Source organism: Echeneis naucrates, chromosome 11 (genome assembly GCF_900963305.1).
Source record: "Echeneis naucrates chromosome 11, fEcheNa1.1, whole genome shotgun sequence".
Lineage (NCBI taxonomy): Eukaryota > Metazoa > Chordata > Actinopteri > Carangiformes > Echeneidae > Echeneis > Echeneis naucrates.
The window spans coordinates 18744892-18760921 of record NC_042521.1 but is presented as its reverse complement, the minus strand read 5'-3'; the positions used below and the strand labels follow the sequence as shown (position 1 = coordinate 18760921).

Here is a 16030-nt window from a genome sequence, read left to right as displayed (position 1 = left end):
TCATTTTCATTTCATACTCAAGCTCACGGCCAAACCGTACAAAGGAGACAAATTATTTTTTGGCAAAATGTAGACGTAGGTGTTGGGATTCATAAAATGTGATTTGAGAGGTGAGCTCCTCACAAAATTTAAATGGGGGGCCCAGATGGACAGCAACACCTGTTTCTGTCCCAATTGAACATAATGTAATCCAAGGATTTTTTCAAAACAATCCCATTCCGTCTTCGCACTGCATGTACTCGCTCCTTTTAAGGTTTTGATTCAAATAAAGACTGTCAGAATCTGCAGTGTTTTTGCTTTTCAGACAGGAGCTATAGTTTGCTCACAATTTGCAGTAGAGCGGGACCTGGTCAGAAGCCACTTTCGGGAGACTTTTGGGGAGAGTTTGACCGCTGAACAGAACAGTTCTCAAATCACCATGGCGACCACAGGTCCCTTAGCTCAGCTCTGTGTGAAGCTGTTGGACATGGATCAAACCCACCCCTCTTTGGAGCCACACTCGTCATACTTTGTCACAGAAACGCGGTTCAAAGTTAAAACGGGCCACAAGACTTTGAACTCTGTTGGTGACAACAGGCTGTATGATAACTACTACGCTTATTACACAATCAAAGTTAAAGTGTCCTGCTCGTCTCACCTCATTTCTGCTGCAAATTTCAGTTTCCCATGTTTGCGTATTGCATGGAATGTTGGTGGCTTAGAGCGGAGGAATCTTCAGTTAGTGTGTGTCGGTGAGCTGATGATTCTCAAAAAAAAATCGCCCTCACGGGCACATAGTTTGAGGTACACGCGTCATTTTCTCCAAAGTAGTAGTATAAAGTAGTATATACAGTCGCAGATATATACAGACACAAAATGACACACAAACCCAAAGAGGTACACAAACACACACATATAAACACACAGACACAAAACAGAGACACAAACACACAGCTGACGAACGCGATGACGACCAACAGTTTGAATGATTTTTTCTCCGACTGACAAATCAACGTACTCATTCCAGACTCCTCTGATATGAGAGCAGCTGATCAACTGCTGCTACTACTGACATTTGCGTTAGACTGCACAACACACACAGAGTCTGATATAAAGTCGCTCTTTCACACATATACAGACACACACACAGAGACAAATATACAGACGCACTGACACACATAGACAGACACGCACAGACACACTCACACATATACAGACACAGAGACTAATATACAGACAAGTTGACACACACAGACACACATACATAGACAGACGGGCACACAAAAACACACAGACAAATATACAGACACACACACACACACACACACACAAATATAAGAAAGACAGAACTATATAGCCCTATTCATAAAAACACACATACATACAGAATCACATTTACAGACACAAAGAGACACACACTAACCCAAACAGAGACACAAACACACAGCTGATGTACGGTATGACTATGGTTTGAATGATTTCTTCTCCAACTCTGACAAATCAATGATGTCATCAGACTCCACTGATATGAGAGCAGCTGATCAACCGTTACTACTGACATTTGTGTTAGACTGTAGAACACACACAGAGACAGATATACAGATGCATACACATCAAGACAGACAGACACGCATTTGCAGACATATACAGATACACACACACACTTATAGACAAATACACAAAGGTGATGATTATCGAAAAAAAAATTGTAAATCACCCTCATGGGCACATAGTTTGAGTTACACACGTTGTTTTCTCCAAAGTTGTAGAAATCTTTGTCCTCTCTTGAAAAATGTGTTGACTTTAATAGTCAGATAAACCAAATTTGAACTGTGCCCCTCTAAAGGACATGCTCACCCCTCGTCTCTGCTATTTCTCCCCATGTATTTTTCTCTGGCAGGAAGGAGAGGAGTTCACATTTTCATATGTTTTTAAGTTACTCCCGTGTCCACATTTTACATCCTAAAAACACCAAAATACACACATAGCTTCAGAGACTTCTTGTGGCGCTCAGCATCGTCCGTTTTCAGATAGGAGTTACCGTTTTGTCACAAATTGCCTCAGAGTGAGAGGCTCGCCAAAAGAAATTTGCCTGTTTTCTAATGGGCTTTCTGAGAAGAACGATGCAATCCAAGCTCAGACACACAGCTGCAGTCAATGATGTCATCAGACTCCTCTGATATGAGAGCAGCTGATCAACTATTACTACTGACATTTGTGTTAGACTACAGGACACACACAGAGACTGATATACAGACGCACTCACTCACCTACATACATACACACACATGCTGACATACACAGACACACACACAGAGACACACACATGCAGACAGATGGGCACGCAGCAACACAGCCAGACAAATATACAGACACACACACACTTACTTAAGAACACAGACTCAAAGATACAGACACACAAATATACAGAAAGACAGAACTATACAGCCCTATTCATAACACATGCATACAGAAACACATATACAGATACAAAGAGACACAAACACACAGCTGGTGTATGGTATGACTATGGCCATCAGTTTGAATGATTTCTTCACAAAGAGATACACAAACCCAAACAGATACACAAACACACACAGCTGGCACACACACAAGCACATACAGACACACAAAAAAAAGACAGACACAAACACACAGGCGACGAACACTATTACTACGTCCATCAGTTTGAATGATTTCTTCTGCGACAGACAAATCCATGTACTCATCTCTGACTCCTCTGATATGAGAGCAGCTGATCAACTGTTACTACTGACATTTCTGTTAGACTACAGAACACACACAGAGACAGATATACACACGCATATGCACACACACAGACACAGACACACACATATAGAGAGACAGTCACACAAAAACGTAGCCGGACACATACAAAGCGACTCATATATACTGACAGACAGCCCTATACATAGGCACATATATACATACATACAGAAACAGATATACAGACACACACACGCATAAAAGAAAACACAGACACAGATACACACGCAGACACAGACACACACATACAAAACAGACAGACAGCACTTGTCAGTTTTTACAAGAGTGTCACAGGGTGTATGTGTGAAATAGAAATCTGAAATAAATTGGCGTGTGTCTAAAAACATGCTTCTGTCTGTGTATATTCTCATTCACACAAGTCATAGTAATATCCAGCCAATAATTGAATCGAAGGCAACTGAACTCAGGACTTTTGTCAAAGATGTTTTGTCTCTTATCCAAAAGGCTTCATCGCCTTTCCCAAAGCCTCGGTCCGACGAGTCTGGCGCACATGCTTCTGGAATTTCTCCAGGTCAAAGTCCCTGTCCCGGCAGCAGCCCCCCTGAGTCACTCTCGAAATTTCTGCCAAGGAATTTTCTAGTTCCTTTTTACATTGCAGTCACCCTCTGATTGTTATTAGGTAGAATACCAGTTTAAGCCTCTTCAGCACAGGCTGAACTTTACGTACTCACTACTTGTAAAAAGAAACAGTTCATGACAATTCAGCCCCTACATACAGCAAGCAGCACATCATTGACAGTCAGCCAGTCAGTATGTGCGTTTGTGTGTGTGTGTCTGTGTGCATGTATGCTGTTACATATGTGAAACTGTGACAGGAAAATTCAAAATTAGTATTATGGTAGTGCTGTGAGGCCAACATGTTTGTGATCCACAGATGCGACGTTTGATCACTCGAGGCGAGTGGCAGTCAGACGCCCAGGAGACCATGAAGACTGGCTCATCTACCAACAACAATGACGAGGAGAAGTCCAGACAGCTGGAGAGAGAGAATAAGGAGCTGCAGAAGATCATCCAGGAGGTCAGCCCTGTTTTATATTCTGAGAGACACCAGACCACAAAGGTGTTGGGTTTGAAAAGGGTGTCTTTGGTCATCAGATATTAGATAGATATTTCTAATTATCAGAGATAATTAGGGATTATAAAATCAGAAATTAGTCAATTCAGTTAATAATGTGGGGCACCACCCGGAAACCGGGACCAATAACCAAACGTTGTTTCATAAACAGTTCAATTAGAGGAGCCAGTATCTGAAATATCAGCAGCACTAGGTGAATGGTGAAGGTGTGAAATCTGAGCTCTAACACTCTCAATCAGCTACCTATCACAATAAAATATGCACAACAATGAAGAGAGGACTTTTCTTTAAAACAAAGCATTTATTATCTTAAACAGTAATTAACAAAGCCAACAATTACTTAAATTAATAAATACTATACTTTCTACTCATGCTAAGCAAAACACATAATGATAGCAGCGGTGTAAAGACAAAACAGGTATTATACAGTGTGTGTGTCAAGATGGCTGGCCTGGATCACGTGGCGAGCCACATGGTCCAAGATGGCGCGTCTTCCGAGGGAAGTTGCGTCTCACGTAAACAACCCGCGGAGCTGCCGCAAGGTTCCGGTTAACAATGGCAGACAGCGCCAACCGGTGGCCGGATGCGTTTCTGCACACGGACAAATTCGATGGTAGATAATGAAGGGATAAGTCGGTCTGATGTGCGGTCCGAACCGTGCGCGATTGAATAGGTGTGTGTTAGTAAGAGAGAGACAGGAAATCAAGAATAAGGGAGACCGACTCTCGTTCCCGCGACCATGAGAGGAGAGCAGCAGTTGCCTTGACTACAGAGAGCGAGAGTGTGGACGGTAGTCTGTAGCCTGCTGTCTGGTTGTAGACTGACAAAGCAACTTGCCTTTCACTCACGGTGGCACAAACACAAATGAATAAATATCCCGAATGGGTTAATACAAAACAGTTTAGCGTGGTGAACACAAACTGAACAGGCAGCAACTTAAAATTACTCATCAGAATGCGGACCCGGCGGTCCATTAAGACACAGCAATAACTGAGCACTAAGCACATGAAACACACAAATCTAACATCTCTGCCCAGACAACCTCTTACTGGTATAGCTCTCCTGAGCGAACTGGTATGTGTATAAGTCTGTCAGTGTGCTCCAGTAGCGGGTCCTCTGGTGCATTTTCCTTCTTACTGGAGACTGGGACACTGGGAGTAGAAGTTATCCGCGTCTCCGTGAAGAAACAAATTTTTCCTTCTGCAGGTAATAGTTGAGAGGTCAGTGGGTTGCAAGCAGCTGACTCTCGCAGATACGGATGGGGTCTCCTCTAGTCCAGCAAGGGTGAAACTCCAAAAGGGGGAATAAGCACGCGTGTATAGGTCACTTTCGTTGGCTGGTCAAAAAGGCAAACATTCTCCTGAGCAAGAATACCAGAAAGAGAACGAGATAAGTTAAGTTATTTAAAGAGGGAGTGACGTCTCGATCCCTGCATTGTAGTTCACTCTCTGCCAACCAGAGACAAGAGCCTGCCACCTCCTGTGGAGTTCACATCTGGATGAGAACTGCAGCTGATGAAGGGAAATGGAGTCTGTGGATGGATTCTTTTGTCTCCAGAGAACAAAGGGACAGAGGTGCCCTCGTGGTCAGGCCTCAGAGTTTACACGTAGGCCTTTCTTTGTCTGACCTTGTGATGGAGACCCAACAAAGGCGTCAAGTGCTATACTATAGTATAGTGCAAAACTATAACATGGTTCATTATACAAGTAAAGCAGTGAAGCAGAATTTTAATATTTTATTTTAATATTTTATAAATCTCAAAGATCAAGTTCATAAAATAATTTTCTTTGATTAAAAATTTTTATCACTTGACTGCCCTAGAAATGGTATAAGGTTGGATTCAATTATGCTATCTTAGGGACAAATACACTTATACAGTGGAGCAGTGTTTAACCTCACATAAGACTGGGCTCTTATTCATCCTCACAGTTTAGTATTTCTAGACAGCTTCTGTCAACTATCAGATGAAGTAAAAGATGACCCATTCCAAGAGATCAATGAGTCATTCCTTTCCTTTCTCTCATTAGAAAGAAGAGCGAGTGTCCGAGCTGAGAAACCAGCTATCGGAGCGACAGGCCCTGCGATCAAGGAGACGAGCATCCACTGTCACCAATCAGACCCACAGCCCTCCATCTATTGTCATCCCCCACAGCGACTCCAGGTCCCTGGCCCCCCCTCCAGGATACCCCGTCTCCACCTCTGAGTCCAATCCTGCCCCTCCATCCTTTGCCAACTCGTCCAGTCTTTACCAGCCAGACAGCAAGATTAGCCGGAATAATTGCCACACTAGTCGGCTACAGCTGCTGTATAAGTGAGATGGGAACAGTAATAACAATTATTATTGAGAAAATGAAATTCACAGCCCAGTTTGAAGAACAGATCATTTTCTGACAGAGGAGCTGACTCCAAAACTCATTCCGATCCAGAGGCTGGAGGATGATTTAGAGTTTACATCTCCAACTCTTTCCGGCTTTCTGATTTGATCCATGCCACTTTACTTTTCTCTCAGCGAAAAATTTGTATAATCTTGTTTATTAGAAAATGTTGCAAATGTCATCAGCCAGTGGTTTATCATGTGCCATTTAAAGTGTGAAAGAAGGAAATGGCTCAGAATCAGCTGTTTGGTTATCTACGAGTATAAGATGTCAACTTTTCTATTGCAATAGTGGCAGGCTTACTATCTGAGTCTGTGGTCAAAAAAGTCTTTACTTTTCGACAGAAGACAAACAAAGCTTTGTTGGCTGCTGTACTCAAAATTTACTATGATTTATTTCCTAACCAGATCAATATTAAACATCCATCCATGAGTTAGTTAGACCAAGATCTTTGATATTCACAAGACGACTACATACTGTGCTTGATAATGTTAGAAAACCCTCGAGCTACATCACACATGATACAGTATCCACGGCAACTAAGGATCCATGTTGAAGATATGGACATAAAGGCTGAGTATTTTACATCCATTCATCCAGAGAGCTAGCAGCAGTGGTCAGAGCCCCATAGCTTCATTATAATAAAAATCGCCCAATGTGGATTTTTTAAAATACAGAGCAAAGTGCATCCAATATCCTATAACACCCCTTCCCAGTTCCTACACATGAACAAGACAGTATTTCTACATATCTTTAGCTTTCATCTTTTAGTATGATGTATGTAGCCTTCAAGTGCAGATTAAAGATTGAAAAACTCCAATGCCTATCAGCACTGTGTCAGTGTTAATTATCTGCACTCTTAGCCACATTTTTACTGTTAAAATAAACTAGAAGTGAGAAGCTGATTTTGATTTCTCAAAAATGAAATCAAAGGCCCGTTGTTTCAATCAGCAAAGGCTCATTGGAGAATAAGATATTATGGCAGCATTTAAATTCTTGTATTGGTACTTGTACAACAAGTACAATAGTTAGTTTTTAAGTGACTGGACAGTCAAATAGATTTCCTCAAGTGTTTGATGATTTACCAACTGGCTGTACCCATCATATGATAGACTTTGTCCTGTACTCAAGTTGTTAATGGTGGTTTTTACATTGTTACTGGTCTCCGTTCAAAGGGACTGCAGGGTCATTGTACATAGTTGTGCGTGTTAATAATAAATCTCCTCACTGTGGAAAAGCCCAGTCCTTTGGATTCAGGGCTGAAGATAAAAATAAGTTGCTGTCATCCATCAGGTATTGACTGTGAATTATACATAGCTAAAGGCATTAATTGAATCACCATTATATATATCATGTCTGGATATCTAGTTTTCCTCTGGTCAACACAGATAAACAGCAGATGTCAATACAGTGGTCCAGTTGTCAGATGATGAAGCTTAGAATTAGTTGGTTTGTCCTGAAGTTGCTTTTCAAAAGCATTTTTATGTCTAAATTAATAATGGTACAAAATTATCAGCACACAAAACTGCATGTGCAAGAAGGATTTGAAACTGTAAGAACAAAGAGAACATTCCAGTACAGAGCAGTTTGCTGATACATAAACTTTAAATTCAATTAAGTTCCTATTTACATGTAAGGTTTTGAAAATGGGTTATGCTCAGTATGTTTTTATGTAGATTGATTGGATTGAGGAGTTGGTTCACATATCTGTTTTACATCTGAAATCCATTTCCTCTGTTTCTGTGGCAGTATTTTTTGGAGCTAATGTGAAACAAAGTCACACTAATTCAAACTACAGTTTCCAAATCTGAACCATCACAGCCTCTGTCTGTTTAAGAGATTTTTCAAGTACATCCATTCATTAAAGGAAGTCAAGAGCTGACCATAGTTAGTGAGAGGAAACATGATCTATGACTATATTTGGGTACATTTTTAGGCAGCCATGTATGGACCCACAGGCGGGGACCCTCAATCTGAAATGCTGTTTTTTGGTATTTGTGCCCATACCTACTTGATGTCCAACAAAATTACTCAATTTACAGGCTCAGTTTGTACCAACACATCACACTTTTCCTCCACATCAAAACCAAACTCTGCATCTGCACTGTTTCACTTCTCTTCTGCGCTTTTCATGGAAATTTTGTGGACAAATTGGAAGAGGCCTTGATTCAATTTTAATAAGATTGTGGTTGAGAGTGAAACCACACTTCTTTTTACCTAATAATAATGTGCATACAGACAAAATATCATGGGACTTTTGATTTCTGAGTATCATGTAAATCATGCGTACTTTATCTTGTGTTTAATACTGCTCAGATGGAAGAAGTGTTATTGCAATTCAGGCTGCAGTCAAATAACAAAAAATGAAAACAGAGAGAATATTAAAATAATATTGCATCCAAAGGCCCTTCCTAAACAATTTTCCCAAAACTCAATGAAAAACAGCATGAGGTTAAGTGTCAAAGAGAATTCAAAAGGACTTAAGAAACAACAGTAGCAGTTCAAAGTGAATCCTACTGCTCTACGAGTGCACCCACCAATGAAAAATGCTGCAAGGAATTGTGGGCCAGCATTACATCATCCAATATATCATGTGCTTAAGGAGGAGGATTGGAAGTCATTTCGCCTAGTGGCACCTTCTTAAGTGAGAGAGTTTGACTGCAGCCTTGGTCCTTCCAGACAAGAGTGCTTTAGTCATAAAGTTTTTCTGATACACGCCTCTTCAAGCCTGATCCAATTCACCTGAACCTTCAGGATTATGAAAGCTGGCCCAATCCCTCCCTTCCACCTACTGCTTTCTTTTTGTTTTGACATATTTTTTTACTCCAGGTTAACCAGCAGTCAAGTTCAACAGTGCACCACATATAGTACACTGAAGTAGTGAAGCCCGCCACACCTCTACGAGTTTCAGATGGACAAGAAGTAATGGATTTAAGCAATTTCAGTGTAAATTCTTCTCCAACCATATCATGAAGTTTCTGCTTCTTCAAACTCCACATTTCCTTCTGCTGTTCTTTCACATTAAACTTAATGTTTCTGCTGTGTAAACAGATCTACCACCTGCTGTTTTGGCAATGTAGCCTCTTAAGTGTTTATTTGTTCAGTTAATAGTTTTGCTTGTGCCAATGGCAACCAATGGTATCACCACATTACCCAAGATGGAAATCAGAGAGATTGAGATTGTTACCATCACAAAAATATTAGTGTTCAGCGATGTGTCTGCTTCACTTCAGTTTGGTTCATCAACAGTTTAAGAAAACAGTATCTGACTCAGTAGGAAACCGGAAACAAGCTGTAGTCTCTTTAAATACCACATAGTCCTGACATGTTCAGTAATCACTCACTCGCTCACCAAAGTGACTTCATAATTTTTTGGTGGAAAAGAACATGAAAAATCAATGGGGTGAAAAAATTGTTTCCTATGAGAATAGTCATAAAAACTAGAGATCAAAAAAAGAATATCTTTGTGATTTGGGTGGAGGGCTGATCCTTTTAAAGGTTTTCCCCTCCACAATGTCACTGTTCTACATGACTAAGCAAAAATTTCAGTCTTAGATCTGTGCAAGTAGGTCTGAGCTGTAAGCGACACGCAGCACTGAGTTTACATGCGTAGTTTTGTGAGCTGATATTAACAGCACAAGATCTGTGTCAAGTGTGTCTCTGCACTAACAAAAGACTGCTTCTCTCTGTTTTCATTCAGGGTTCAGTCATGTCATGTTTCTCAATGATCCATGCTCAGAGGTACCGTTCCCACCATCTGAAACCCATCACACATTATTATTGTGTTCTGCAGCTGAAATATCGAGTCAGTCTTAACTCTTATGTTCTCTCTGTGTGGTAGCAGTGTTTCCTGACTTCCTGACCAATATCTACATTGTGAGACACAGATGTATTAACTGTGAACATTGTGACCATGTATAAATATCTGCTGTAGTTCTGTCAGTCATAACGTATTGAAACCTTTGAGTCTGAAGAGTCAAGATGTCAGTGATGCTGATAGTGCATACACAAACTGTAAATAATGATGTAAATAATGATGATATTCAGTTTTACATTTGCAGGCTGTATTTCATGTGGTACAGTGATCAAACTATATTTCTACATTCTATAATGTTGACATCAGAGATGATTTCAGAATGAAAATAAACGTGTTGTTTTTCTCAAAATTTACTTCATGTTGAATGCAGATCACTCCATCGCATTCTCACTGTCCTATTACCACTCCTGTTTTCGGTTCAGACATTCATGTCTAGAGACAATGCATCTCACTGACAATAGTGACAATTTTTTAATCCACTTCCAGCAATAGGCCATATTCAACTAGTGAAATATTTCCATGCTATATGTAATCAGTACTTCCAACCTTAGTCAGACATATCAGTTCCATCAGTTCCTGTTCCCCCTTATGCTGATTTAAAGAATGAGCCGTACATAGTAGCTATGTTACCATAGTACTTAAAGAAGAAACACAAATAGAAACACAGCTGGGTGTAAGGAAAGCGAAATGAGATAAACCAATACGTAGGTTACTGATATGTTATTTATAATATATATCAGTAACCTACACATACATACATACATACATACATTTCGGGGGATCTGTTGGGTCTCTTTAAATAATTTTATAAAGAGTTTGGTCTAGGCCTGCTCTATATGTAAAGTGCCTTGATGTAACTTTGTTATCATAAATCTGATTTGATTTGATTTGATCTGATTACTTTAAAACAATAAATGGAAAATTTATTTATTAGACCATTCATTGTCAATCTTTGTGTAAATGGATGCCTGCTAGCCTACCTGTCCGAGAGTAGCCTACGTTAAGTAAATGTCACTGCTGGATCACTTACAATAGTTATTTGATTCGAAATGGGCTGCTGGTTTACTGGTTAGTGTGCTAGACTAAGAAATTTATGGCATTATTTTTGACATATAATGTTACTATTGCTTACCATTTATGTGGAAACAGGCGAAGTGCCTGTGAATGACATAGTTCTGCTCCTCTGAAACGCCCACCGGATAGCATCCATATTGTTTTAGAATTCAGGAGCTTTTCAAACATAAGTTTGTCCATTTTACCAGCATGAACATACATTCACATGGCAAACAATGAATTTATCAACCAAATCAGGTGTCTCACCGCCAGCCTTATCATAGGCCACTTGCATCACCGACTTAGCACTTGACCTCGGACTTGTGTTATATATGATTGAATGTGTTAGGTTATGTGATTTGTGTGTTACCGATTGATTGGGTTGTGTGTATCATTGTGTCCTACATGTGAATTCAATATTTTATTTTTGTTGTGTTCTGTTGTGCTCCTGGCAGGAGGCCATTCGTTCAGTGCAGCTGATTGCCAGGAGTCCGGCTTACTTTGCTGAACTGTCCCTGTGTAGTGTTATCTGTTATTTGGATTTGAGTTGCATCATTGATAGGAGGCTGCTGTCGCTGCTGAGCCTCAGTGCTGCTGTAACTTGTGAAGTTATTCATTTGTTTGTCTATTTCATTTATTTTGATTTGGTTCTGGTCCAGGACCCTAGTTAGATCCCACTGCCTAGCCATGACCTCCTAGCTGGTGGGTGGCTCCTTCCAGGGTCTGGCCTTGTCTGTGGTTGAACTGCAGGTAAAGCTGACTACTGATTTTTCATCCTTTTTAAATTTGCAGTGCAAATCAGGATTAAAAAGAATCCAAAAACAGACTAAAGACAAAACACACAAAAAACAGAGGAGCTCAACGAGACATAAGTCTCACTTGTAATGATATAAGTGCACTTGTGTGCCATCCCCCATTTCACTCCTGTTTGTTTTGTTTTGATTTGCTTTTTTGTTTGTTTGTTTCTTTGGATTCACAAATTACTTTTCTTCAATTGTTTCTCCTTTGGTTTATATTGTTCAGTGAACTGGGTTTTTTGGGATTGTTTTTTGCATCGGCCGTCTTATAGGTTCCCTGTGAGAGCCCCACTCTTACTGTGAGGAAGCTGAGGTGAGCAGACATTCATCTGGCCACAGGCCAAGCACCCTGCTCAGGTATTTCACACTTTATATATTTTGTATTTCCACCTTTGATTAGTTATTAATTTCCATCCCATCTTACTGGCTTGTTAGCTTTCACGGATAAATAAATGAATCGGATGATTAGAAAATTGCATGATGTACTATAAAATTGAACTAAACTTAATTAGTTCAGATTAAGATTCAAAGGAGATGACATACAACAATAGAGCCTTATTTCTGTTGTGGTGCTCTAGAGTAACACTAGCGGACACACAAAAGAAAACTGAACAAGAACAGCAAGAAAAGCCAATACAGTTTAAATAAAAAAGAACAAAATATACCTAGGTCAACATACACCTCTTTCCATGGTCTCTGGACTACTTGATTCTAACACTTTAAGTGAACAGCATCTTACAAATGTTCGTTTTTCCACTGCATACCAGTTAAGCTTCTGAAAAGGTGTGAGATAAAGGTGTGATATTGGATGGAGTGTTAAGCCTGGTTTATGGTCCTGCGTTAAATCAATGCCAGGGACTACATCACAGGGTAGGGAGGCTCACCGTAGCCTGACGTGCACCTCCCAAAAAATTTAACTACATGTCGAGGTGAGGCAGACCCAGCACAGACCAAGAGGGCTGTGATTGGTTTGCTTGGTAGCAACATATTTCCAGTTCTGTATTTCCAGATTGCGCCATCCCCGCCATTTTTAATCTTGTTGTTGTTACACAGATGGAGCATGGATCAGGTCCAAGAGCGACTCATTGAGGAAGTCAGAAAATATGAGCACCTTTACAACTCCTCAAGTCAGAAGCTAAACAAAGAATCAACTAGAGATGACCACCATTCAGGATAGGAGTGCAGCCCCGTCCTGCTGTGGCGGTGAATTGCACTGCTACGAAATGGTGTGATTGGAGAAGTTCACGACAGCGTCACGGCAATAGCATAGGTACAGCGCTGATTTAACACAGGACCACAAACCAGGCTTTAGTATTATTCTTCCCAATTTGTGCTGATTCTTTTAATATTCGTTGTTGAGGTACTGTGAAAAACTCTGGTGCAGTGAATTCAAAATGTTTCAGCTCCAGACAAAGTGCAAAGATCTGAGATAACACGAGAGACAGCTTTTCTCATAAAAATTTAATTACTTTATTTGTAATGATAAGTGCTTTAAAAGCACATGTTCACCCATACACATTTTTAAAATGAACCCAAAATAATCTATACTGTCTCTACGGTTAGGGTTACTGTTTCATTTGTGTAGTGTTTCTACTACGGTTTTATCTCTGTGTTAACCATAATAGTCCCCCCCCCATCCCCCCATCCTTTTTTTTTTTTTTTGTCTACTTCCTCTGTTTGATTTTGGGGTTTTTTTTTTTAAGATTTTATATGTTCCTCTTCTTTTCTTCTCGTGATGTTTTTAATGCCATAGAAAAATAAGCACAAACACTGAACATTAATTAAAATACCCATCTCTCATCTTACACATAATAGAAATGTTCACAACTAGGTGTAATGGAGATCAGCTCTTGAACAAGGTCTTGGTATTATGCACTATTGAAGTAATCTGTTTTAAAATATAAACATTGTGTTGATGACACTTTACTCTTCAGGAGTTTGGTGCCGCTCACACAATTCTGAGGGAGGAAACAATGGGATTACCATATTACCAGGGACTTCCCCTTCTTCCTTTCCCTCAGCATAGCTATTGAGGAACTGTTACTCTGTCGAAAACTTTCTCACTACCTTATCTGAAGTAGACTGTGGATGAGTAGGCGTACAGAGTCATGGTATTTTATGCAATGCAGGGACTTTAATGATCTGGTGTAACTGATGATGTGCTCTCAGGAGGGGCCTACAGGCCATTTGAGTTAAACAACAACAACAAACACCTCCATTGGCGCAAGTATCTGTCAGGGTCAGGGCCATCAGAAGCAAATCTTCAGGATGTTGAGCTGTCATCATTAATGGTGCATTTGATTGTTTTTTGTTTTGTTTGTTTGTTTTTATATGTATCATTACTTCTGTACTCAGTGGTACTAGATTATTAAATACTAATGAATGGCTTCACTCCTCTCATGTTTAACCATTTTTTATCTGCAATAATAATAATAATAATAATAAAATAAAATGCACACACAAAAAAGGCTTACCTGCATTTGAACTCAGGTGAACTACAGTCCAAGTCAGGGTTACAGAGAGTCCAAAAACATACAAAGAACCAAAATGTCAGAAACAAACACACAAGCTTGAGGAGACATGGAAAACAAAACAAAAGCAACGAAGAGCAAGAAATACACGATTGGTGCAGCACAACACAGATGTAAAATATTGTGTGTGCCTGGGTGGATTCCTTTATCTCAAAGGATAATTTCTTGTGGGCAGTGACTGTGGCTCAGGGTCCCTCTCATCTGCCTAATCTGATGACGTCTCCTGCTCTGCTTCTGCCATCTCCCTGCTCTCCATCTCTGGCTCCATCATACCTTCCCTGTCCTCCTCCAGACACTGTTCTTTCTTGCCACTTGGCTCCAGCTCTCTGTCAGCTGCTTGTGGCTGGAATTCCTCTACTTCCACTCTCAGCTAGCTTGTGACTTGGTTGGATGGCTTATTCTTGTCAACAAGCAGGAAGTCACAGGGCAGCACCAGGTTCCTGTGCTAGCCTCTATGCTAGCATCATTCACCTTCTCCACTTACCAGCATACACACTGTGAGAAGTGCTCTGGTCGTTGTTAGGGGTCAAACCTAACATAATGTCGACATGTAACCGGGGGTTTCTCCCATAGAGAAGTTAATACGGGGCATAACCTGTTGCTTCAAAGTGTGTACAGTTATATGCAAGTAAAACCTTGGCCAAGGAGCCCTTCCAAACTGCTTTGGCTTCCGCTGTCAGGTTTCCCAGCATGGAAAGGGGTGTTCGCATCTCTTGGCTTGACCATTTCCAGCTGCCTGATAGGGTTTTGTGCATGTGTGCATATTCTTCCAGCTTGAAAAACAGCTTATTGTTTAATTCTTTGCCTTGATGCAATTTGGCTGGAAACCCAAACTTGAGTACAAAGTCTCCAAAGATCTTTTCAGTGGCAGTTTTTGCTAACTCATTGGTACGTTCATATGCCTGTATAAAGCATGTGAAATAATATATCACAACCAGGATGTATGCCTATCCTCCTTTACAGCTTTCCAGATGGAGAAAGTCTATTGAAACCATCTCAAAGGGGTATGTGGTTACTACATTAACCAGCAGTGCTCTAGTTGCCTTGTTCAGACACTTCCATTTTAGGCAGCTACACACCTTGGTCACAATAGTGGTCCACATCTCTTTGCACATGAGGCCAGCAGAATCAATCATATTAGGTAAACTAGCAGGACATCAAAGTGGACAACTGTCAAAGGAAAACCCCAGAACAAGCCTCCTCCTCAACAAACAAACATGCCACAACAGAACAAATTGGCACCAATTCAAAAGGCCTCTGGATCTCCATCTGATGATCTGGATAAAGCCTCTTCACACAGCAAGATAAAACTGGGGGGGGGGGGCAAACTGAGAAAGTAAAAAGCTACAAGGAAAGCTAATGGCTGGGCCTGAAACTCTGATTGTTGGTGATGGTGCTGTGGAAGATCTAAGACGTGTGGTAAACATACAAAAATAATGTGCTTTCCCAATTATGTGGTATATAATGTGAGAAACAAGATCACATAAATTTTGGCCGCCCATCCAACTGTGAAAAGCCTTATATTACATGTAGGCTCAAATGATAGTGTGAACACAATTCGTTGTTTGGATGCTGCAGTGTTTATTAGTGGCCCT

The 16030-nt window shown here is 40.4% G+C and overlaps 1 protein-coding gene across 1 annotated transcript in view; it reads left to right on the top strand.

Moving 5' to 3' along the window:
* Positions 1–6265, top strand: part of gabbr1b (gamma-aminobutyric acid (GABA) B receptor, 1b) — a 63922-nt gene extending 57657 nt beyond the window's left edge. The window contains exons 17-18 of the mRNA XM_029514416.1: positions 3662–3805; positions 5890–6265. Coding sequence (XP_029370276.1) covers positions 3662–3805; positions 5890–6177 — 432 coding nt within the window. The 3' untranslated portion in view covers positions 6178–6265. The remainder of the gene's footprint in view (positions 1–3661; positions 3806–5889) is intronic.
* Positions 6266–16030: the final 9765 nt, after the last annotated feature.